The following is a 25,788-nucleotide window of genomic DNA, read 5'->3' as shown; positions in this document are numbered from 1 at the left end:
TGGAAAAGCATAGAAGGGCAAGCTGGCAAATGCATGTGCCAGGTCGGCCTACAGAGGCCTAAAAATGGCCTTAACAGTAATTTTAAGATGTGTATTAATCTTCTCACGTCAGATTTTCAGTAACAGCTTTAAGGAGGTGTTCATATGTTCTCCTTGAGGCAAGTTAAGTCTATAAGCCTGATTACAATGAAAGAAATAGGAAAAAATGCAGAACAGATGTAGGAGTTCAAAAAGATAAACATAAGCCTATTTAAAAATATATAGCACTGTGTATCAATAGAACAATCATGTAAAATTATAAAGAATTATTTAATTGTGCAAGAAAAAGTTGAATTCACTTGTAATGGCATCTGTTTAAGAAGAAATTTAAGAAGACATTGAAATAAAATTATTAATCCATCCAGGAAAGTTTTCCATAAAGAAGGTTTCAAATAAAACTTTGAAATTAAGTTCTTAGAACTTTATCTATCCAAAAAACTCCATTATCCTGAATGATTTATTTCCGAAGGTTTTTAGAGAGTCAGAGTATTAATGCAAATACCAAATAAACCAAACCAGAGATGATGCATTCTTCTTCTGTTGCATCATTCTTTTTTTTTTTTTTTTTTTTTAAGACGGAATCTCACTCTGTCACCAGGCTGGAGGGCAGTGGTGCGATCTTGGCTCACTGCAACTTCTGCCTCCTGGGTTCAAGTGATTCTCCTGCATTCAAGTGATTCTCCTGCCTCAGCCTCCCAGGTACCTGGGACTACAGGTGCGCACCACCATGCCCAGCTAATTTTTTGTATTTTTAGTAGAGACAGTGTTTTACCATGTTGGCCAGGATGGTCTCGATCTCTTGACCTCATGATCCATCCACCTCGGCCTCCCAAAGTGCTGGGATTACAGGTGTGAGCCACCATGCCTGGCCAGCATCATTCTTAATGTAACCAAGAACTATGGCATTTTATTCATAATAAAGATGTGCTAAAGTTATGTGAACTACATGAGCTCCTCCAATCCCAACTCAAAATCTTAGAATCCATGCTAGGCTTTTACTCACATCTCTTCGTTCTGCTACTGATGGTCACATAATGAAGTGGCAAAGGAAACTGTTATTTACACAGTATAGAATATTAGCACTCACACCTGCCACAGACAGCTCACCACCATTATACATTATACTTCTCCAATGAGTCCTGCCCTTGGGGGTTAGATCTACACAAGACTAAGACAGGAACCAGCTCAGCCCTCTGCCTAGGCAGCCATGAGCAGGTGGTGGGCATATGAACACTGGACTCGAACTGGAAAGACCTCAGAGGCCATTGAAAATGACACACTTGGCCACGTGTGTGCCAACAACAGAGCTAAGAACTTGAACGCCCTTACCCTTCTTATTCCTCAGACAATCCTGTGAGGTAGGTGCTATTGTTATATAATAACTGTTATGCTTATCCCTCTTTAGAAAATGTGGAAACAGAGGCACAGAAAAGTTATGCCACTTGTTCAGTATCTCAGAGTCAGCACACGGCAGAGCTGGGATCTACCGCAGTTCTTCACCACATCCCTCCCAAGGCTCTCTTCCTAGGAACTGCGTGCTGCCAGGTCAGCTCACTTTTCTGAGCCTCTGAGCCTCAGGAAACTTGCATGAGTTAACCCCTGAGGTCTTTTAAATTCTTCATGAGTAGGTTGACAGGCTGCTCTGGCAACTTCCCTCAGAGGCCTAGGGAGGAGCTCAGATCCAGAGTGGAGCTTGAGCTGGCAGGAAGTCATGGGGCACTACGGAGTAGCTCCCAGCTGTTTAGCTGTCCCTCCCTGACCACCTCCACCCAGTTTGCATAACAGGAAAACAGTGTTCTAATCCATTCGGGGACAGGACACTTACCTCCCTGCTGTGTCCTTGCTTAAAGACAAAAGGAGGCTGTTACACAAAGAGACAGACTGGAAAAACCGGAAAAATAGCCTCTTCTCTGCCTTCCAGTAAGTCTATTTCCAGGATCTAACTTAGCCTCACCCAGAAGGGTTAATTTGCAAAGGATTCTAGGAATTAGAGTCCTACCATTGGTTTCCCAAGGAGAGACTTTGCTAGGGACTGTGCAGAGTAGTGTGGCGATGAAAGCCTTGAAAGATTAGTTAATGTATACAGTTCATCCCACAGGCACGAGCAGACAACTAGACAACAAAAAACAGCCGCTTAAAGCTGTCTTAGCCTAAGCTGCTTTCAGAAACAACCTGTCAAAATTCCTCCAGGATCTACAATGCCTTTGAATATCACATTTTTAACCCCAAAGTCCACGTGATTCATTCAGGCAGTCACCCAATATTATTCCAATTTCATGTAATTCACTCAGGCAATCACCCTATATTACTGAAATTTTAATCTTCTCTTAAAATACTCAGTCTCAATGTAATCTTCTCCAAATCTACAGTGCTAAATGCTGTCAATTTCGGCATAATTCCTGCATTTATATCTTCAGCTTAAACCACCCAGCTGAACTCCAGACTCCGGAACACATGTCCTGATGTGTCCACTAGAATCTCTGACAGGTTATCTCACCCCTAGTGTCTCAAACTCTTCATTGTACGTCTCCCCAGCTTGCAGGTACCACGTGCACATACACGTGTTGTCATTTCAGAAAATGGCACTAGTGTCTCTGCAACTGCTCAGGGCAAAAAACAAAAATATTCTTCACATAGCCTCATATTCCATATTCTTACATCAGCAACTGCTGTTGCCACTGTACCTTCAAATAATTTTGAATGAGGCCACTTCTTATCCCCTGCACTGCTGGCACCCTGGTGCAATATACACTGACTTCTGGCCCAAGCTTCCACAGCCCCCTTGTAACGGGGCTCCTGCTGACACTTTGGTCCACTGTAGTCTATTTTCCACTGAAAATATCAAGGTCTTATCACGGTTTGCAGGTATGAGCCCTGGCTCTTGACCACCTCTGTCATCAACTTCCCCCACTGTCCACACTAGCCACTAGGCTTCTTTCAGAGGATGTTGTTAGGGGCTGAATTGTGTTACCCCAAAGTTCATAGGTTGAAGACTTAACCCCTAGTATCTCAGAATGTGGTACTGTATCTGGAGAGTCTTTGAAGAAGTCCTTAAGTTAAAATGAGGTACTGAGAGTGGGCATTAAACCCAATACAACCAGAATTCTCATAAGAAGAGGATAGTACACAGTCACACGCAGAGGACAGACAACGTGAGGACGCAGGGAGAAGACAGCTGTCTACTAGACAAGGAGAGAGGCTGCAGAGGACACCAGCCCTGCTAACACCTTCAGAGTTCCAGTCTCCAGCACTGTGAGAACACAAATTCCTGTTGTTTTAGCCACCCGGTCTGTGGAAATTTGTTATGGTATCCTGAGCTGACTAATCCAGATGCCAGCATACAGGGTTTCCATGGCTCATCAGCTCAGAGCACTGGCAGAATCTGGGACAAGAGAATATTCTTTGGCAGCAATTGCAAGTCTCAAATAAGGCAGTAAGAATGAATAGTGAGAGATGAACATCATTCAAGTCTGTCCTCCAGATACAGCTCAGAGCTAGTGCACAAAGCGCAATGGTTGCCACAAGACAAACTCTTCCAAATTGTGTCAGTGTCTGGAGCCCAGAGGGCAGTGAAAGTTTATCAAGGTGGTAAATTTCTCTTCTGCAAAAACTCTGGCTTCCTCAGCCTGACACCCTCTCTGAGAAAGTGGGCACCCACCTTCTCTCCCACGCCATCCAGGGCCCCTGCCTCCTGCGAAGGAGGGTAGCCTGCTGATGCATGGTCCAGATGGTGCGCCTCTCCTGCGTCTTTACCTGAAATGTCAGAGGCCGGCTTTCATTTTCACATCTGCATTGATAGACCCTCCCGTATGAGCAGTTTCCCCAAGAATGTCCACGTTCCTCACAACCAGAGCAAGATGGCAGCTCTGCTTTATACTGTTCATCAGCGCTGCCCTGAGCACCCCTTTTTGAGCTGGTCAATACCCCTGTCTAGCGAGGCTCTTTCCCAGCCGTTTTCAAGATGTAACAACCGGGTACTAAGTCCTGACAGGCACTGATCTCCATGGTTCTCCAGGAATGAACAAATAAGGGACTAAGCACACGCATCCCATGTATCCACAGAAGTAGTGCCTCTTTCCTAAAGAGGATGGGAAGCTCATCGTCCTTTCTTTAAGAAGCACTACTTTTGCGGATACATAGGATGCCCCCACAGCTGTGCTCTTGCAATAGGTGTCCAGCAGCCTCTGAACAAGTGAGGAAGGTTCATCCACTAGTGCAAAACTGGGCTGTAGGTGCCCACAAGGAGGAGCCGGAGGTCCTCAAGGTCATGAAGGCCCCTATCTCTCCGTGTTCCATCTGCTTGCCTGTTACCAGCAAGAAATATGGTCATGTCTAAGCATCATTTGTCCCTTGGAATATCCTGGAATACAAAACCTCTATTATACAACCAGATTCTCTTGCCATCTTATTTTCTTCCAGGCCAATTCCCTTGCACCCTACTTTCCTAACACAGTTAAGTTAATTCCTATGTTAAATAATTAACTCATCCGTCAGGGGAGTACATGCCTTCTAAGAGTGAATGTCCATATTATGGGTGGAAATCCTCTTTTTGTCCTGGCCCTGAGTGACCTGGACAAGTAGACCTTTCTACCCTGAGGTCCAGCTCCTCAGGGTAGAAAGTGCAGCATCGATATCTCTATGAAAATGACCAGGACAATAGAAACAAAAAGGTAAGAAAAACAAGTAAAGAAAAACATAAGGGAAAGGAAAGGGGGGACTATATGGCCCAAATACATTGAGTTTACTGTGAAAACTCATTTTTAGATAGAGAGAACATAAAGCACAAGGTAAAGAGACTGAATTGTTCGTTTCCAGGTTTTCAAATGGAATCTTGCCCTGATCTGGGTCTCAATTAACAAAGCACAAGGACAGCTGAGCCTGTAGCAGGTGTCGCTGAGGATGTAGGTCCCAGAGTGATGCCCAGTGGCAACACGTGGGTCTGCAACTGCAGGTGCCCCTCACCTGGTGACCTTGAGGAAGATGGAGCAGCGTATTGGGCACAGGGCTGGGTTTCAGGGTACAGGAAATCAGATCAGAGCAGCCCAGAGGAGGACTGTGTCTGCTCACGGAAAACATACCTCGCAGATCCTATTAGAGCAGAATAAAGAGATCATAACTGGCCACCTGTCGGCCATTTAAGATCTGGTTCTTCCTTTCATGCTCTCTGTCATTTATCTCACACAGTCCCCTCTCTCTGCACACAGGCACTCAGACTCAGAGACATGCACATGCACATGTGAAACACATACATCCTCACTTTCCACCTCCCAACACACTCCCGTCACCACACATGCATACATACATATAAACATACAAGCATACGCACAGGTGCACACACACCCTGAAGTGTAGACTCCAAACTCTAATAGATCTGGTTTAGTCTCTGAGGCCGAAGCTGCTCAGACTGACATGCACAGGCCGGAAAACCAAATTTTTGCACCCAACACCCCTTGGAGAGAGTCTATTGCCCCCAATGTAGAGTCGAAGAGCAGAGACCATGATAGGTGAAGTCATTCACTAATGATCCCCCAGTTAGATGACGACACCACTGAGACCACAGCTCCCAACAGACAGCACAGTGATCTGCTGTCTTACGCGAAGCCCATAATGCAGTTTTCATTCCTGCAAAGAGGACACCTACATCTGGGTCCTCTGTCCCAGGTTGTTCCAAGGCTACGACCTGGTGCACTTTCTCCAAGAGGCTCCAGAGAAGGACAAGGGTCCTCAGGGCTGTGAGCTTCCTATAGGTCAATGTCTCTCAAGGGACAGAAGGAGTTTGAGGACCAAGGGGAGTGAAAAGACCCCAGCTCTGTGCTGTCTGGAGGAAGCAGCATCCCAGGGCAATGAGCTACCCCAAACCTGTGTGGCTGTGGGATAGCGGCATTCTTTGGGTTGATAGTTCAGACCTTTGACAGTTCTCCAATCCAGGGCTGCACCGAAACACCTGCTATTCATGTTCATGAAGGCCCCTATCACTCTTCCTGTCTCCCATCTGCTTGACTGTTACCAGTAATAAACACACTTATAAGCATTATTTGTTCCCTGGAATATCCTGGAATACAAAACCCTATTATAAAACCAGATTCTGTTGTTATCTTAAGTATTTTCTTTCAGGCCAATTTCCTTGTCCTCTACATTTTAGCACAGTTAAATTAATTTTTATGTTAAATAATTAAATCATCGATCAGGGAGTACATGCCTTCTAAGAGTGAATGTCCATATTATGGATGCAAATCCTGCTTTTGTCCCAGCCCTGAGTATAGGAGAGGCAAGATTAGAGTCAGAATAAAGGACAAGAGAAACAGTTTTTCAGGTTTTATTTTAAATGACAGCAGGTTTGAAGTCAAGAGGACAATAGATAATGGGCACCTTGCTACAATTCAAGAAACGAAGGAACAGGAAAGGCATTTTATCTAAATAATTATTCCAAACACATTAGGAAACTAAAAATATTTTCCATAATGTCAGTAAAGTTTTCTCATTTTCCTTTCTTCCTTTATTTCCTTTCTTCTGCTTTCTTTCTTTCTTGCTTGCTTGCTTGCTTTCGTGCTTTCTTTCTTTCTTTTCTTTCTTTCTTTTTCTTCTTTCTTTCCTTTCTTTTTTCCCTCCCTCCCTCCCTCCCTTCCGTCCTTCCTTCCTTCCTTTCTTTTTCATGGAGTCTGCTCTGTTGCCCAGGCTAGAGTGCAGTGGCGCAATCTCAGCTCACTGCAACCTCTGCCTTCCAGGTTCAAGTGATTCTCGTGTCTCAGCCTCCAGAGTAGCTGCGACTATAGGCACCTGCTGCCACATCCAGCTAATTTTTGTATTTTTAGTAGAGACGGAGCTTTACCATATTGGCAAGGCTGTTTTCAACCTCCTAACTTCAAATGATCTGCCCACTTTGACCTCCCAAAGTGTTGGGATTACAGGCATGAGCCACTGCACCCAACCCAGTGGAGTTCTCTAGAAATACTTCTGCCAGAAATAATAAGAAACTTGATTGGCAACAGAGTTGTGTCCAAGGCTGAGCAATGGGCTGCCGACGGGGGCCTGGTCCTGGGAAGATGGGCCACTGGGCATCTTCTGGCTTGGCCAGTGCTCAGCTCTGCTGTCTGAGCAAACCACAGGGCCTGGACAGTGGTTTTTAAACCACCCATTTCTCTTTCCAGATTTTCTGCTCACCCAATTAATTTTGGGTCAGAGAAGGATGAAGAGAGACTGAAGATATCAATTGCTCCAATTAATAAGGACTCTGGGTGATCAACACATAACAGAATTCATGGAGAAAGGTTAGAACCAGAATACAAATGTTCCAACTTGTTTCTTCAGTCATTGCTAGAGATTCAGAGAGACAATGACAGAGAGATGTAGGCTAGGAAGCAATCGTGGAATGCTATCTGCAAACTCAACAATCTCCAGTGAGAAATAGAGAAGCAGTAAAATACAGATGTTTTAAAACCTGGTGCTAAATGGCCACTAGGGTAAAATAAGGGCCATGAAAGCTGGAATCACTGATACAGGAAATTAGTCCCTCCCAGTCTCCCTATTAATTCACAAATTCAAATTGATATTATAGATATTACAGATCTGACTGAGATCCTCTCATTTCATAAGGTAGAATAAGTGGGAGATACACTCTATTAGATTCTCTGCAAAGAAAGAAAAAACGGAAACACATATCAAACACCACAACCTCCCCACTGTACTCTAAGGGTCTGGCTTCTCTCCCACTCTCTCAAGGCAACAGCATGACTCGACACTCTCTAATTTTGTAGGAGTCACTAAGATTAAAGACAGGAGTTTGGACTGGCACAAAGATTTACAAGCCCACACAATCTTATTTGAAATAGCACTCAAAAATTAAATTCTTAGAAGTAAATTTAACCAAAAAAGTGAAAGATCTGTACACTGAAAACTATAAATATTGATGAATAAAACTGAAGAAGACACAAATAAATGGAAAGATACATTGAGTTCATGGTTTTGAAGAATTAATATTATTAAAATGTTTATACTACCCAAAGTGATCTGCAGATCCTCATCAAAATTCCAATGCAATTTTTCACAGAATTTAAAAAATACTAAAATTGCTATGAAATCAGAAATGACAGCGAATAGCCAAAGTAATCTTGAGCAAAAATAACAAAGATAGAGGCATCATGCTCTCTGGTTTTAAAATGTATCATAAAGTTATTGTAAGCTCAAAACAGCACGGTCTGGCATAAAAGCAGACACTATAACCAAAGGAAAGGAGTAGAAAGCCCAAAACTAAACCTAAGCATTTATGATTCTTTGATCTTCAACAAAGATGCCAAGAACAAACAATAGAGAAAGGATAGTTTCTTCAAAGAAGGTGTAAGAAAAACTAGAGATCCACAAGCAGAAGAATGAAATTGGACACTTATTCCACACTATACACAAAAATCAACTCAAAATGGATTAAAGACTTGCATAAAAGACCCGAAATTGTAAATCTACTAGAAGAAAACATGGGAGGAAATCTTATGACATTTCTCTGGGCAATTATTTCTACCACAGGACTCCAAAAGCAAAGACAACAAAAGCAAAAATAGACAAAGGAGGTCACATCAACTAAAAAACGTCTGCACAGAAAGGAAACAAAGTGAAGTGATGACCCATGGACTAGGAGAAAGTATCTGTAAACCATACATCTGATAAGGGGCTAATATCCCAAATATATCAGGAATTCAAAGTACTCAACAAGAAGACAAACATCTCAATTTTAAAATGGGCAATAAACCTGGCCCACAGATATATGGAAAACATACTCAACATCACTAATTATCAGGAAAATGCAAATTAAAATCACAAAGAGGTCATCATCTGTTAGAACGGCTTTAAACAAATAGACAAATAATATGTGTTGGTGAGGATATAAAAAAAGGGGACCCTTGTATGCCATTGGTGGAAATGTAATTAGTACAGATTTTGGAGAATAGTATGGGGCTTCCTCAAAGCACTAAACATAGAATTACCATATGACCCAGCAATCCGCTTCTGGGTATATCTCCAAAGAAATTGAAATCACTATATCGGCCTGGCGCGGTGGCTCACACCTATAATCCCAGCACTTTGGGAGGCTGAGGCAGGTGGATCACGAGGTCAGGAGATGGAGACCATCCTGGCTAACACGGTGAAACCCCGTCTCTACTAAAAATACAAAAAATTAGCCGGGCGTGGTGGCGGCGCCTGTAGTCCCAGTTACTCAGGAGGCTGAGGCAGGAGAACCGGGTGAACCCCGTAGGCGGAGCTTGCAGTGAGCCGAGATCGTGCCACCGCACTCCAGCCTGGGGGACAGAGCGAGACTCCATCTCAAAAAAAAAAAAAAAAAAGAAAGAAAGAAGAAGGAAATCACCATATCAAAGAAGAATCTGCACTCCCATGTCCATTTCAGCATTATTCTAAATAAGTAAGATATGGAATCAGCCTAAATGTTCGTCCGCGGATGAATGAAGAAAAAATGGTATATATGCAAGATGGTATACTATACAGCCTTAAAAAAAGAAGGAAATTGGCCACACGTGGTGGCTCATGCCTGTAATCCCAGCACTTGGGGAGGACATGGTGGGCGGATCACGAGGTCAGGAGATCAAGACCATCCTGGCTAACACGGTGCAACCCCGTCTCTACTAAAAAATACAAAAAGCTAGCCAGGCGAGGTGGCGGTGCCTGTAGTCCCAGCTACTTGGGAGGCTGAGGCAGGAGAATGGCGGGATCCCGAGAGGCGGAGCTTGCAGTGAGCTGAGATCTGGCCACTGCATTCCAGCCTCGGCGACAGAGCGAGACTCCATCTCAAAGAAGGAAATTCTTCATTCATGACAACATGGATGGAACCAGAGGACAATGTGCTAGATGAAATAAACTAGGCACAGAAAGACAAATACTACATGATATCACTTGTATATGGAATGTTACAATGTCGATGTTATGGAACTGGAGTACAAAGGTGGTTATCAGAAGCTGGAGGTGGGTGAGAGGGAGGGATAGGAAAAGAGAAGATGTTGAGCCAAGAGTACAGAGTTTCGGTTATGCTGGAGAGTCTTAGTGATCTATGGCACTGAAAGGTGACCACAGTTAATAGTAATGTATTGTATCTTTCAAACTGCTAAAGGACTCGATTTGTAATTCTCCTTAAAAAATTAAGTTGCTGAGGTGATGGCTATCTAATTAGCTGAAGTGCTTCTGCCATGTGATTATCAATCCAAACATCACATCATACGCTACAAATATACACAAAAAAATTTTTCAATTAAAAATAAACAAATTTGAACAAAAATTAAATGAGGAATTCAAATGTAGAGGGTCTCCAAGGGCCCACTGAGCAGCAAAGGATGTGTATCAAATATGGTCATATTATAGAAATACACAGTAATATCTTAAAAATGTGTAAGATACTGTCTCTTTTTTGTTTTTAAGAGAAAGGGGTCTCACTATGTTGTCAGGCTGGTATCAAATTCCTGGTCTCCGATGATCCTCCCACCTCAGCCTCTCAAATAGCTAGAACTACATGCATGTGCCACAATACTGGCTTAAGATGCATTCTTTCACACAGCAATTCTATTTCTATAAGTTTCTGCATATGGATAAGAGGACATATATACAAGATAATCACTGTAACTTTACTTATTACTGCAAAAGTTTAAGAATAACCAAATTGTAATAATTTTATCATATTTTATCAATAGAAAAAAATAAGTGATTGCATATACAAACCCTGTGATAGTATAAGCCTCTTAAAAATTATAACAGCATTCTATGTGTTTAGATACACAAAGTGCCCAGACACAGGTGATAAAAGCAAAGTGCAGAATACTATGAATAACTGTTAATAGTGATGTTTTCCTGGGTCAGAATTGAAGGCCTGGGGGTAGAAATGAGAGCTCATTACTTCTTCTACCGTTTGAATGTTGTTCCTTGCGTATGATTTAACATTTTCTAAAACTAAAAAATAAAAATAAAATAAAAGATCTCAGAAAGGGGTTGTAGGCACCTAAATTACTTTGATATTCCTCAAAGTGGAGAGAAGTACCTGCTACACATTGTATATGATGCATTCAGATCACACCAACTTCTTGAACTAAATCTGAATTTTGATTTTCATCTGATAAACTTGGCCTACTATTCTACTGAACTCATTTCCCCTATAGCTGATAAGGTCATTGTCCTGTCCACACTGGCCCCGGCAGGAGACTACTCACCTCAAGATCTCAAAAGTCTCCTACATGAGGTTAGTAATATCCCTGAATCCTGCACTGGATTAACTCTCTACTCCACTGGGACCCAGGTCTGACCCCAGAGAGTCATCCGGAGAGTACCAGGGATCATCTTTGGAAAACAAGAGGCATTTGATCCCCAAATGTATTGAATGAAAGCACTGTTGTTTTTCTTCTCTGAATATATAAAAGTAAATACTCAAGCAGATGGGAAACAGGATAGTAATGTCCTTATCATCATTAACAGCTTGGATCAAGAAGAGGCATTAAGCATACAGACTCACTCTGTGATGAAAGCCGGGAGAAAGAGGAGCATCAAAGGGATCTTGAGGGCAAAGGCAGCCCTTCCCTCCCAATCACATGCCCACCTCCTCTCACTGTAGCCTCTGTCTCAGGCCTTCTCCCAGCAGAGCTATAAATCCAGGCTCACTCCTCACTCTCCACACATCCACACCTGCTCTCCCTCCTCCAGGTGACCCCAGCCATGAGGACCCTTGCCATCCTTGCTGCCATTCTCCTGGTGGCCCTGCTGGCTCAGGCTGAATCACTCCAGGAAACGGCTAATAACACTGTAACCCAGGAGCAGCCTGGGGAAGAAGACCAGGACCTTGCTGTCTCCTTTGAAGAAAATGGACTCTCAACTCTTAGAGCCTCAGGTAGGAGACATCAATCTTGCAGATCCACAAAATCTAGAACAAAAGAATTAGAGACAGGCTCTGGCGTCAAGTGTGGAAAAGTCTACCTCACTTGAGTGACTTCACTTAATCTTCCTGGACCTTGGTTTTCTCATCTCTGAATTAATCAGTGAGAACCGAACGCATCTAAAAGATTTTCTTTCTTCTAAGACTTTTAGTTTCAAGATATTTCTGTGAAACTTGCTACTTTTAAGATAGAAAGAGCTACACCTCACATAACATCTCAAGTCTCACCTCAAGGCATCTTGACTACCACTAGTGATAGAATCCCACACTTTGGGAAATACTATAGCAGGTGATTTCAATGTCATGTGTTAGAATGAAAGTAAAGTTCTATATTAAATACTGTAAAAAAAATTAGATAGAAAGAGCTACACTGACTATTTGTAGGTCTGAATGGGTAGACTTAGTTATAGAGAGAATATTTTACTTTGTCCATTGGCAAAGCTTTTAGAACCTAGAGAGGTACCTATGGGTGCATTTCAATGTAGGCTAATGGGCTTCATTAAATCTTTCTGCAATACATACTTAGATCCAAACATCATATTGTGTCTTATACATATACACAATTATTATTTGTCAATTAAAATAAGTAAATAAGTAAAATGCTTTAAAAAAAAAAAGAGAGAGAGAGAGAGGGAATGAAGAATTTGAATTTGGAAGGTCTTCAAAGACTCCTTGAGCACCAAAGTATCTGAGTCCATGACATGACCATGCACACAGATCCAGTTGCATTAGGGAGCCTTGTTAGGACATGGAGATCATACATGGAGGTCAAGATTAGGGGTATGGATTAAGCAGAATGAAGAGTAGGTAACCCTGATGTTGAGAGGTATACTGTTTTACCAGGGAGCAGGTAATAAACATGTCCTGGATAGACTCAGATGGAGAAAGAGCTATGATCTTGCATGACTAACACATAGCTAGTACGATTTCTTGTCATTTATGACAAAGACATGAATTTTCTCCATCCTAACATGACTGATACAGTGTCTCTTATTTAGACTGTCTCAGTTAGTCGGGCTCTGCCTGTCCTTTTCCCCATGTCCCTCGCTGTGCCTGACCCTCTCTTCTTTCCACAGGTTCTCGGGCGAGACTCACCTGCTATTGCCGAACCGGCTGTTGTTTGTTGCGTGAGACCTACTCCGGGAGTTGCATCATCGGTGGCGGCATCTCCAAATTCTGTTGTCGCTGAGCTTCCTAGATAGAAACCAAAGCAGTGCAAGATTCAATCCAAGGTCCTGAAAAAGGAAAAACATTTCACTCTGTGTACCTTGTGTCTTTCTAAATTTTTCTCTCCAAAATAAAGTTCAAGCATTAAACGTAGTGTGTTTGACTTTTTAAATTTTCTTTTCTTTTTCCTTTTTTCCCTTTTGCTTTTTTATATGATGGGTTGTATGGTTGCTTTGTATAGAGAATTCTGATCCACATTAAGTTAACTGGTCTTTGCATTCCAATGATGCACAATTTGAGCATCATAGAGCAATAACAAAATAGCGAAAATGAATAAATTGGGTTTGCTGCTGTTGTTGTTGTTTGAGACAGTGTCTCACTTAGCCACTCAAGCTGGAATACAATGGTAAAATCTCTGCTTACTGCAGCCTTAAACTCCTGTGCTCAAATGATCCTCTCACCTCAGCCTCTTGAGTAGCTGGGACTACAGGCATGAGCCACCACACCCTGCTAATGTTTTGTACTTTTTGGAGAGACAGGGTTTCACCATGTTGCCCAGATTGGTCTTGAACTCCTGAGCTTAAGTGATCTGCCCTCCTCAGCCTCCCAGAGTGCTAGGATTTCATGCTTGAGCCACCATGCCTGACAGGATATAAGTGTTAATTGGAATAGTTTGAAACTTAAAAGTTCAATGCGTTCCTAATGATTCTCAAACAATAGAACTTTACAATGAGAGGCAAAAAGTGGTTGTTGGCTCAAAGGAAAGATAGATCTGATGGGTTATGTTTACTTGTCCTTTAATTTTAAAAAGTGGGAAAGTATTGCTATACATAATATTTGCAATTTTAAGCAGATGTTTTAAATACATATGTTATACATTAAGCTTTATTTCACTCTATTTTGGTAAGTGATATATAACTGCATCAACAAGATAGAATAAAATAAAGTTTAACAAGGAAAAAGTTAAAACTGTGTCAAAAACAGGAAAGACTGATGAGCATCAGTGAGTCAATTAATAACCAGATAGAAGAAGAGCTCAGAAGCTGGTGACCATAGAGGATGAGGCCCAATAACCAATGAGACAAATGGTCCCTTACTGGTCCCCAAAAGGTTAATTAGACCAATGTTTAATGAAGGATTTGGTCTCAACTCTCCATCCCTTCAAACATATGAATTCTATTAATTATAATGAAGCTATACTCATTTTAATAAAATGCTAGTGAGAAAATATATGTTAATATGTTTTTAATTACGCCAATGACCAAGTCAATAATCGTAGTGATAAGACAATTGTCCATACAGTTGTTCAAAAACTTAAGAACAACATATATGTGAGAAGGGCAAGTTTCTAGAATTAAAATTTCTATAAAAGACAGGGCTTAGACAGTGCCATGACATGACAAACCTAAACTCTATGTCTTGGTCAGGGATCTCCAGAGAAACAGAACCAAAATAATGTGTATGTATAGAGAGATTGTTTTCAAATAAATGCCTCATGTGACTAAGGAGCTAGCAAATCAAAAATCTCCAGGATGGGCCATCAAGCTGGAGGCCAGGGAGGAAGAGTCCACTTGCAGTTCAAGTCTGGAGCCTGTCTGCCGGCAGAATTCTTTCTTGCCCAGGGAAGGTCAACCTTTTCCCTTTTCAAGCCTTCAGCGGATTGGATGAGGACCACCTACATTAAACAAGACAATCTACTTCACGGAAAGTCCACCAACTTAAATGTTAATCACATCCAATAAGACACCCTTACATAAATACTCAGAATCATGTTTCACCAAATATCTGCTCCATTGCAAACCAACCAAGTTGACACATAAAATTAACCATCACACCGGACCTTCAGTTTTACTGAGCAATCTTCTAACTCTCTGTATTTCAATCTTGTTCCAGTTCTTTAGAAGGACTTCAACAATATCCTAGTTCTATCATATTCTATATCATGTTTTTCATAGTTTGGAAGACAGACTCTCACTCTGTTACCCAGGTTGCAGTACAGTGGTGTGATCTCAGCCGACTCCAACCTCTGCCTCTCAAGTTCAAGCGATTCTCATGCCTCAGCCTCCCAAGTAGCTGGGACTACAGGCATAGACAACCACGCCCAGATAATTTTTTTAAACTTTTAGCAGTAACAGGGTTTCACCATGTTGTCCAGGCTGGTATCAAATTCCCAATCTCAGGTAATCCACCCACCTTGGCCTCCCAAACTGCTGGGATTACAGGTTTGAGCCCCCACACCCAGCCTTGCTTCTAAAACTTTAGATGCATCTTACATCCATGTGTAAAAGTAATCAGATAGTAGTTGTGCTTTGATTTATTTTGATAAACTTCTATAATTATGTAATTGGTATTACTATAATTTGAGTATGTCCTCCAAAAGTTCATGTTGAAACTGAATCCTCAATAAAACACTATTAAAACGTGGGGTCTTGAAGAGGTGATGGGGTTTAGGGGGCTCTTTGCCCTCAAATGGATTAACCCATTCAGGAATTAACATGTTAGTAGATTGTCACAAGAGTGAGTCTACTGTGAGTCTGTTGTAAAAGCCAGTTCCTCTCAAAGTGTTCCACCTCACAATGTGACGCCCTGTACCACTGAGGACTGCAGAGATTCCTTATCAGCAAGAAGGCCTTCACCAGACGCAGCCTCTAAACCTCAGACTTACCAGCCTTCAGAGTTGTAAGACAAAAGGTATTTTCTTTATAAGTTACCCAGTCTTAGGCATTTAATTATGATATATATATATATATATATGACAGCTACCATCTTAGGATCAAGGAAATATGGCAATATTGGTTAATATCCATTCATTGCCCCCATTGTGTTAGGCATCACACCAATTCCTTTCCCTACTACACATGAGGTAGGAGACAGACAGTTATCTAGATTTCAGAGATGAAGAAATGGAGGCCTGCTACATGGAAACCCATCCTTTAGTCTTTGGTATACCTGATGTTGCATAAGAAACAATAGTAAACAGAAAATGAAGACCTCCCCGATGAACAAAGGAGCCAGTGACAACCAACTTAAGAAGATGGCAACGTTCAATAATTCAAAACAGCTGTTTTTCGGAAACTCAAACTTGTGATGACACAGAAAAGTAATTCAGAAATTTATCAGAAAAATTTAGCAAGGAGATCAAAATAGTTTTCTAAAAATCAAACAGAAACCCTGGAACTGAGAAACAAACTCCCTGGTAGAAAACTCTCAGACTCTCAATAACATAATTGATCAAGTAAAAAAATTCAGTAAGCTCAATGCAGGTTATTGGAAATACAATGTAAGAGCAGAAAAAAGGGGAAAAGAATGAAAAATACCAATTAAATACAGAAAGTACCTCAAAAGAGCAAATCTAAAAGTCATCGACCTTCAAAAGGGAGTTGAGAGAGGGCAAGGGCTACAAAACTTAAATAAATAATAATAGAAAACTTTCCAAATATAGAGAAACATATAAATATCTAGGTACAGGAAGGTCAAAGATCATCAAACAGATTCAACACAAATAAGACTATCATAAGGCACATAGTCATTAAACTCTCAAAGGACAAAGAGAGGATTCTAAAAGCAGCAAAAGAAACGAGCAAATTACACGGAAAGGGACTCCAATTCATCTGGCTACAAACTTCTCAGTGGAAGTCCTACAGACCAACAAGGAGATGGATGATATGCTCAAAGTGCTGGGGGCAGGTTGAGGGAAAATCTTCCCACCAAGAATACTGTACCCAGCAAATCTATGTTTCATATATTGAGTAGAAATAAAGGTGTGCCTGACAAACAAAAATTGAGGAAATTCATTACCATACCTGTCTGTCTTAATACAAAACTATAGAAGGTAATTCTTTAGTCTTTAAGAAAAGGGTACCAACATGCAATAGGAAAACATCTGAAAGTATAAAAAATTGGTAAAAGTAAGTACACACACAATTTTAGAATATTCTAATACTATAATTGTGGTATGTAGGTCTCTCATATCTCTAGTAAGAATACTTAAAAGCAAACCTATCGAAAACAGTAAAACAATTTGTTAAGAGATAGGCAATATAAAGAGTCATACATTGAGACCAAAAAAAGTCTAAATGATGAGGGGGAGGGAGTTAAAGTATAGAGTTTTTAGTTTTTTCTCTCTTTGTTAGTTTCTTCTACTTTCTTTGTGATCAAAGTTAAGTTGTCATTTGTTCAAAATAACTTCTTATAAATATTTTATAATCTTCATAGTAATCCCAGTGCAAAAACCTATAATGCATACACTTCTTTTTTGTTTTTTGAGACAGCGTCTCACTCTGTCACCCAGGCTGGAGTGCAGCGGCATGATCTCAGCTCACTGAAATCTCCACCTCCCCAGTTCTGGCCATTCTCCTGCCTCAGCCTCCCAAGTAGCTGGAACAACAGGTGTTCACCACCACTCCCGGCTAACTTTTGTATTTTTAGTAGAGACGAGGTAACACCGTGTTAATCAGGATGGTCTCAATCTCCTGACCTCATGATCCATCCACCTCGGTCTCCCAAAGTGCTGGGATTACAGGCGTGAACCACCGTGCCCGGCCACGCACACATTTTTTTAAAAGCAAAGAATTAAACCACCACCAGAGAAAATCATTTAACCACTAAAGAGGAAAGTAATAAAAGAAGGAAGAAAAGGAAGAGATGAGTTACAAAACAACCAGAAAACAAGTAACAAAATGGCAATAGTAAGATCTTACCTATCAATAATAACACTAAATATAAATTAAATTCTTCAGTTTACAGACATACACTGGCTGAATGGATTGAAAATCAAGATCCAACTATATGCTCCCTACAATAAAATTACTTCATCTGTAGACACACATATAGACTGAAAGTGAAGGGATGAAAACAGATATTCCATGCAAATGGAAACCAAAAGAGAGCAAATGTAGCCACATTTCTATCAGACAAAATAAAATTCAAGTCAAAAATTATAAAAAGAAGCAAACAAGGTCATTACATAATCACATAGGGGTCAATTTAGCAAAAGGATATAAAAATTCAAAAGGTATTCAAATGCAAATATTAATGGATTTAAAGAGATAAGCTGCAATACAATTATAGTAGGAAACTCCAATAACTCACTTTCAGTAAAGAACTGATCATTTAAACAGAAATTTAACAAAACCAAACGTCAGAGTTAAAATACACTCTAGCCCAAATGGACCTAACTGACATTTACAGAATATTTCATCCAACTGATTCAGAATATATTCTTCTCATCAGCACATGGAACATTCTCCAGAACAGATCGTATGTTAGTCCACAAAACAACTCTCAACAATTTTTTAGGTCAAAATTGCATCAAGTGTGTCCAATTATATCAAGTAGTATTCTGACCACAGTGGAATACAATTTGAAATCAACAGTAAGAGGAACTTTGGAAACTGTACAGTCACACAGAATTAAACAACATGTTCCTGAATGACCAACGGGTCAATAAAAAAATAAGAAGGAAATTTAAAGATTGCTTGAAACAAATGAAATTAGAAACAGAATATAACAAAACCTATATTCAAGCCACACCTACTCTTAGGTGGTCACTGGTAAAATGACACAAGGAGTTTGAGTGGGACAGAGAGATTGCAGACTTCAAAGAAAGGGACAGCATTTCAAGTGGGTTTTCACCATTCTTGACCAAAACATCTCAAGGGCCAGACACTGCTGTGACCACCAACACCAATCGCAAATGCCCAGAGTCCAGGAGAAGGGAGCAGGTGTTTCCCACGTCCACCCCATGAGATTCTGAGGAAGTCTCAGCCCCAGATTGGGGCTCTGTCTGTCTGAAGAGGTGGTTCAGGTGTCCAGGCACCTCACTGAAACACTGCACAGCCAGGGAACCCAAGACAGATTCCAGGGACAACACAGGCATTCTGACAGACAAATGATCCCACCCTTCCCCTTGTTTAGATGGTGAAGGAAACACACAGAACTTTAGATTGTGACGGCCAGGAGCCTTCCTTGGTTTCTAGTAATCGCCACTGCTTCAAGTCCTGAGGTCCCTGAACTGACGTTCCATATTCTTCCAAATTGTGGGCTGGGTCAGGTTGACTCTAACCAGAGGCCATCTGCATTTCTCCCAGAAGTACACCGGGCTCATTTCCCAGACCTGGGGTATCTGCTAAAACTTCACTTTGTCACTGACATCTTTCCTGATTTCTCAATTTTAAGTTGCAGCAACGTTCCTGAGCAATCTCCATCCCACTTGTTCTCTTTATTTTTAACTGTAGAATTGTAACGGTCTCACATTCTGCACACTTCGCTTACTCTCTGTAACATTTTCCTCCGCACTCTAGAAGGGAAGATGCATGTTTTGCTCATTACTGGACACAGTGTTCAGATGACTGCCGAGCACATCGTAAGAGATCAATAAATTAATTATGATAAAATTAATTATATTCAATATCACATAGTGAAATAAAATTAGATTATTATTACTAAACTGCATAGGAAAAAATGAAAACTACAGCAGCAATGCAGTCCACATATCAGGTTTTGTGACAGCATGAAAAAAGCCAATTAAAAACATTGAAGGCTGAAATACAGAAAAATATCCTTGGGAAAATGTGGCTTCATGAAGCAATAGGAGTTTAGAAGAAAGAAATAGACTATTTTGGTTTTGAGTGCAAGAAAAGACTTCATGGTGAAACACAGAGGTACTTAAAACGTGGGTGGGTTAAAAGAAGGGGTAGAGTACCACGTTCGGTGGAGAGAATAATATCAGGGCAAGAAATATGCAGGGTCAGGTCGACCTCCACTGAATTTAGAGGAATGGATGTTGCAAGACAGAAGGGTGGAGTAGAATTCAGGCTGATGTGCTGAGAAGCATCCATCAACTCAAGGGAAAGGGTCAGACGAGGATGGAGTCTCCCTGCTCCTCTGTGAATAAAGGCACACTGGGAGCACCACATGTGGCTTCTGCTACTGCAGTCTAGGGTGGGCAATCACAGCTGCAAACTCTAGGACAGAGAATTCAGGGAGAGGTGTGAGGGTCTCCAAACAACCAGGACCATTTGCTCGACCTTAAGTAACACCCAGAACTGTTCACTGACATGCACAAACACTCTACGTTCACTGATGACATACAAGAGATTTTCTATCTTGAACCACTCGTGTGGTGCAACAATGAATAACGAATAAGTCAGATGCTTCATCCCTATAAATGCAATTACCCAAGAGGGCAGCAGCTCTGTCTCTGTGGGAGGATAGGAGCCTTACTCCAACAAGCACAAATGAGCAAACACTGATGGCCCAATCACACTAGCCAGCTTCCCTCCTAACGACCTCGAGAACCATCCTGCTAGCTCCCTGCAAGGCTTAAACTCTCCTGCCTTTGGCTTGAGGTAAGTTGAGTCCAAGGGCTCTTCCTATTACAGCGTTTTGACTCCTATTGCAACAGTCTTCAATAAACGTTTTCTTGATATTTCTTGAAAGTCTTGCTGAAATTTTTCTTTTACAAGAAAAGTATAGAGTTGTTTTTTCTGTATGTCTGTTTGTTCTGAACTCTACTTACAAACAAAACCAGAATGTAAGAGATAAGTACTCGTTTCCTTTTCTGAAGTTCTGTATTTCTTCCTTTGCCACGAAAAGCCAAATAACTCATAAAAATAAAAACTAACGGAAAGAGTTCATTCTAATATTTCCTGGCAGATCACCCTCCCGACCTCTCAGTGCTTTGTCCTCCTGCATGACAGTGATCCCCACTTCCTCTTTGCCACAGCACGCCACCCATGGCCACCCACTGACTCCTTTTGCCACCTGGAATTCCTCCAGCTCTGAACAACAATTATGAAGGTCCCCATCCCTGACTCACCCGCTGTCCTACTACCCTCTCTCGTAGCTGTCCCACTTCACTGCTGATCAACATCAACAAGGCTTTTCTCCCCCGGGGCCGTGCATGGGAATCACCAGGGAGCCTGATGCCCAAGCTGCCCCCAGAACACCTGTCATATTCTCTCATCTCCTGTCCTTGTGCACTACACCGTCTTTGCCTCTCAGGTTCTCTGAGTTTGGTATTTTTGATGTTTTTCAGATATCTTAGTGGGGTCTTGAATTCAAACGTCAAACCATGACAAGCTGAGTTAACGTTTGGACTCCTATATCTTGGAATTGTGGGGGAATTCTGGCTTCAGGAAATACTTGATTTAAGGACTCAAAGCATGAGTTACATTGTTGCCTTCCCATTTATTTCTCTTGGTCTTACTTTGGGCTCTCTCCACAGGTCACAGCCATGTGAATCATGGTCATCTCTCTGTGACCTTCATAGCTGATCTCCTGGAGAAAATCCCTACTTCCTTCCCATTGTTCCAGCCAATGCCCAAGTCCCAGGGCCAACTCTGAATCTGTCACTGAGGGCGGAGGTTGGCACCACACCTGAGTCCCATACTGCCTCTGCTCCCCAAGGAAGAATTTAAACTAAGAACAGTTGACAGGGGATCGGTGAGTCACTGGAAAAGTAAGGGAGGACAGAGTGGGTCTGTGTCCAACAAAGAAATGGCTCCAGGCCGGGCGTGGTGGCTCATGCCTGTAATCCCAGCACTTTGGGAGGCCAAGGTGGGCGGATCACCTGAGGTCAGGAGTTTTGTAATCCCAGCACTTTGGGAGGCCAAGGTGGGTGGATCACCTGAGGTCGGGAGTTTGAGACCAGCCTGGCCAGCACAGTGAAACCCCATCTCTACTAAAAATACAACCCTTAGCCGAGCATGGTGCTGTGTGCCTGTAATCCAGCTACTCGGGAGGCTGCGGCAAGAGAACCGCTTGAATCTGGGAGGCAGAGGTTGTAGTAAACCGAGATCGCGCCATTGCACTCAAACCTGGGGGACAGAGCGGGATTCCGTCTCATCAACAACCACAACGAAAAAAAAAGTAGAAGAATTTGCTGGATACCGCTATTCAGTAGTGAACCTATGCAGGTCCCTCGGGGTAAGTTTATAAGGGGCAGGAGCGCCGCCTGCTGTCCTTCAGGTGCTGCTGTAGTGCTACCGGCCCATCTTTCTGTAAGGGTAGGTTCTCCTTGCCTGGGAATACAGTGTGGGCACTGCTAGGTCGCCCTCTGATGACTGAGGACATCTCAAGGTGGAAACATACTAAAGCCACTGAAAAGAAAAAGGAGAAACAGCCCTTGGCACAAACAGATTGCACCTCAGTGAAAAGGCTCTGGCTTCGATGTCGGGTGGGGTGAATGAGAGAAGGGCCGGCTCTGGCCTCTGGGTCTAGACCACCAGAGAATAGCAGGGCTCATCTTCAGAAAATAAGAGGCATTTATTCACTGAACTTATTGAATAAGAGCACTGTTTCTTTTCTTCTTTGAATATTAAGTAAATGTTCCATCAGATGAGACACAGGAAATTATATCATGGTCCTAATCATCCCTATTGGCTTGGACCCAGAACAGACACTCAATCAACAGACTTGCTATGATGAAAGCTGGGAGAACAGAGGAGCATCAAAGGGATCTTGATGGCAAAGGCAGCTCTTCCCTTCCCCAATCATATGCTCTACCTCCTCTCACTGCAGCATCTGTCCCAGGCCTTCTCCCAGCAGCGCTATAAATCCAGGCTGGCTCCTCACTCCCCACATATCCACTCCTGCTCTCCCTCCTCCAGGTCACCCCAGCCATGAGGACCCTCACCCTCCTCGCTGCCATTCTCCTGGTGCCCCTCCAGGCACCGGCTTGAGCCACTCCAGGCAAGAGCTGACTAGGCCGCCAGTATTGCAGACCTAGGAGTCTAGAGGGGAAAATCCAGGCACCTCTAGAATCAGATTCAACAGCTGGCTCTTTCTCTTAGGTGATCACCTCCCCAGGCCTCAGTTTCCTCATGTGTATACTAAAAACACAGAATCAGATGATATTCAATGGACAGTGATCCTCCAAAGATATTTGATTCTGTGAAAAGTCAGTGAAATTTAGTAATCTTATGCTATGTGGAAATACTGGGGAGTCTCGCTGGCATCAAGGATGAGAATCCACTTGGAAAGAAACATATTTCTGTTTGTTCATTAGAGGAGTTTCACAAATGGGAATGGACCTAAGGGTGTATTCAACTGTGTGTGTGAAGAAGCAGCACCACAGAAAAAGTGAGCAAATGAGAATAATTCTCTAACCCTGCCTGTGAGCAGCACTGCTGTGTACGTTGATAACTACTGATTGAGCCGATCTTGCTGCTGCTGTGATGTGGCCACCGTGATAAATGCAATCAGCCCAGTAGGTCACCGCACAGGGATCCTCCTTATCAACCACCTCTGACCCCAGTCCTAATGCCTGATGCTTTCTCTGTGTCTTCAGGCTCAACGAGGGGCTTGATCAGCTATTGCAGAATATCAGGCTGTCATTTTTCCAAACACCGCTATGGGACCTGCACCAATAGTGGGATCTGCTGTCTTTTCTGCTGCCTCTGAACATGGAGTATAGAGGAAAATGTGTTCATCATTTGCTTTGAGATCTAGAGAACTTTTAGTATTCCTTTACCTTGTCTTCAACTTTCTTTTCTTATTCCAAATAAAGTCTTTGTAGTAAGTTCTCTGTCTTTGTACCTGTTTGCTGTTTAATGCATCTCTTAGTCAAGACTCTTTGGGATGCAAGTACCAGAATCCTAAATTCAGCTTTTTAGGCAAAATACAATTCCAAATTCTAAGAATATCAAGGACAAACATTGGCTTCAGACACAATTCATTACAAGCACAAATTATGCTGCTGATTTCTCCTTCTACTTCTGTCTTTTCACTCTGCCTCATTTCGAATGGATTCACTCAAAGGTAACTCCCATGTGTTAGGAAAAACAATCATTATCAGCTTCCAGTTTACACAATCATAACATCGCTACTTCTTAGGAAAAAAAAAGAAAAACACCATGTTCTTTCCTGAACTGTTGGAATTTCATTGAACAGACCCATATCACACATCTGGCTTTGAAGACCTGGGGTTGTCACAGCTCTATTGAAAAACATTTAATTGAGATTGGAATGGACAGTTAAGAAAGCTGTAATGGGCTGAGTGTGGTGGCTCATGTCTGTAGTCCCAGCACCAAATGGTTCCAGATCAGGGGCAGTGGCTCACGCCTGTAATCCTAGAGTTTTGGGAGGCCGAGGTGGGTGGATCACCTGAGGTCACGAGTTCGAGACCAGCCCAGCCAACATGGTGAAACCTCGTCTCTACTAAAAATACAAAAATTAGCTGAGAATGGTGGCACGTGCCTGTAATCCCAGCTACTTGGGAGGCTGAGGCAGGAGAATTGCTTGAACTTGGGAAATGGAGGTTGCCGTGACCGAGTGCATGCCATTGCACTCCAGCCTGGGTGACAAGAGCGAAACTCCATCCAAAAAAAATTAAAAAAAACAAAAGACCTGTAATGAGTACATCAAAAAGCGCAGGAGCACCTCACTGCAACAGACTCATCATCAATATTTTCCACCCATGCCAGGGAAAATCTTGATTTCATATTCATAAAGTTGTCTTCACACAAACAAAATGCAGATTCCTCTACTGCATTCTGAAAAATGCACCCTTGAGACAGGAGAATAGGGAAGTAGGGTAATCAAGGGTTAAGGCATAAGGAAAAGAACACCAGGTGCAGCCAGTTCCAGGCAAGATTAGGCAGAACACCAATTCTTTTAGCTTAATAAAAGCATAAATGGGGGGCTCTTGAGTCACTTCCTTGAACCAGTCCCCATTCTGTGGAGTGTCAATAAATCTGTACTTTCGTTACTGCGTTCTCATGTTGCTTTGGTTTGTCTTTTGTTGCTTCGTTCTTTTGTTGCTTTGTTTGTACGTTTGGTTGAATTATTTGTTCAATGCGCTAAGAATCGGACAACTCACAGTCAAGACCTTCCATCTGGTAACACTCTCTTGGGTTCCCTTCAAACTGCGGAGGACCAGATTCTAACTGAAAATACAGTTTTTAAGGGGCACCGGGAAAACAGATGTGAGGGAAAAGCTATCCAAGTAATCTGCGTCCCTGCTGGTGCTGCAGGGCACTGAGGTTCTGATATCCAGAACGCCCTGCACATCAGGAAGTGAGCAGGAAACCAGGTCTGGAGAAAGGGAATGAACCAGGAGTTCAGCACCCTCTCAGCTGCTCAGAGCCTTTGCCAGGAAGGCCACAGCGCCCCCTGTGGTCCTGCCTCCAACTGCAGCCTCCCCACCAGGCCCAGCACACCTTGGGTATGTACCTTCCTGAGACTGTCTTTCTCCTCTCCTTCAAGAGGACAGGGTCACTCCCGGTGTCCCTGAGGCCAGGCTGACACCTTGTTGAGGTGTGATGTGACCCTTCCTGTCTCTCTTCTTTTTCCTTCTCTAGGCATCCATTGAACCTTGAACACGAGTTCAACATATCCTGCAAATAGCCTATGAGAACATGACCACAAAGCCCCAGAAAGGATTCCAGCGTGAGCCCCAGAGCCCCGGGAAGAATTCCCGCGTGAGACCCGAGTCTTTATTTTACTTTAAATTTAGTAGTGCTAGTTTGTGATTCCACAATACATTTTTTTGAATAAAAGTATGTTTGTTCCAGCCTTGGCTACTCTTATTGGGTGGTACTGGTAAAACGCCCCAAGAACTCTTACAGTGACAGAGAGACCACAGTTTGCAAAGAAAAAGAGGTTTCAAGTGGATTATTCACCATTCTTGAATAAAACAATCTAATGAGTCCAGACACAGCTATGAC

At 42.3% G+C, this 25,788-nt stretch overlaps 1 protein-coding gene and 1 long non-coding RNA gene across 6 annotated transcripts in view; one reads left to right on the top strand and one right to left on the bottom strand.

Annotated features, from left to right (window-relative positions):
* The window catches only part of LOC117072455, a 128,829-nt gene that overhangs the window by 42,551 nt on the left and 60,490 nt on the right, over window positions 1-25,788 (bottom strand). For 3 of the 5 annotated variants that reach the window (XR_004432809.1, XR_004432812.1, XR_004432833.1), the window contains one exon: window positions 13,049-13,147. This is a non-coding gene — a long non-coding RNA (uncharacterized LOC117072455). Of the gene's footprint in view, window positions 1-3,697; window positions 3,793-13,048; window positions 13,148-14,691; window positions 14,846-25,788 lie in introns of those variants that run through there. The other 2 variants (XR_004432819.1, XR_004432831.1) reach the window with 2 other exon arrangements.
* Window positions 11,656-13,283, top strand: LOC117072277 (neutrophil defensin 6-like). The gene is made up of 2 exons (XM_033192242.1): window positions 11,656-11,908; window positions 13,030-13,283. The coding sequence occupies exons 1-2, from the start codon at window positions 11,737-11,739 to the stop codon at window positions 13,140-13,142; spliced, it is 285 nt and encodes a 94-aa protein (XP_033048133.1). The 5' UTR covers window positions 11,656-11,736; the 3' UTR covers window positions 13,143-13,283.

Source organism: Trachypithecus francoisi, unplaced genomic scaffold (genome assembly GCF_009764315.1).
Source record: "Trachypithecus francoisi isolate TF-2019V2 unplaced genomic scaffold, Tfra_2.0 Contig00164, whole genome shotgun sequence".
In the NCBI taxonomy this organism is placed as follows: Eukaryota; Metazoa; Chordata; class Mammalia; order Primates; family Cercopithecidae; genus Trachypithecus; species Trachypithecus francoisi.
This window is presented reverse-complemented; position numbering and strand designations above follow the sequence as displayed.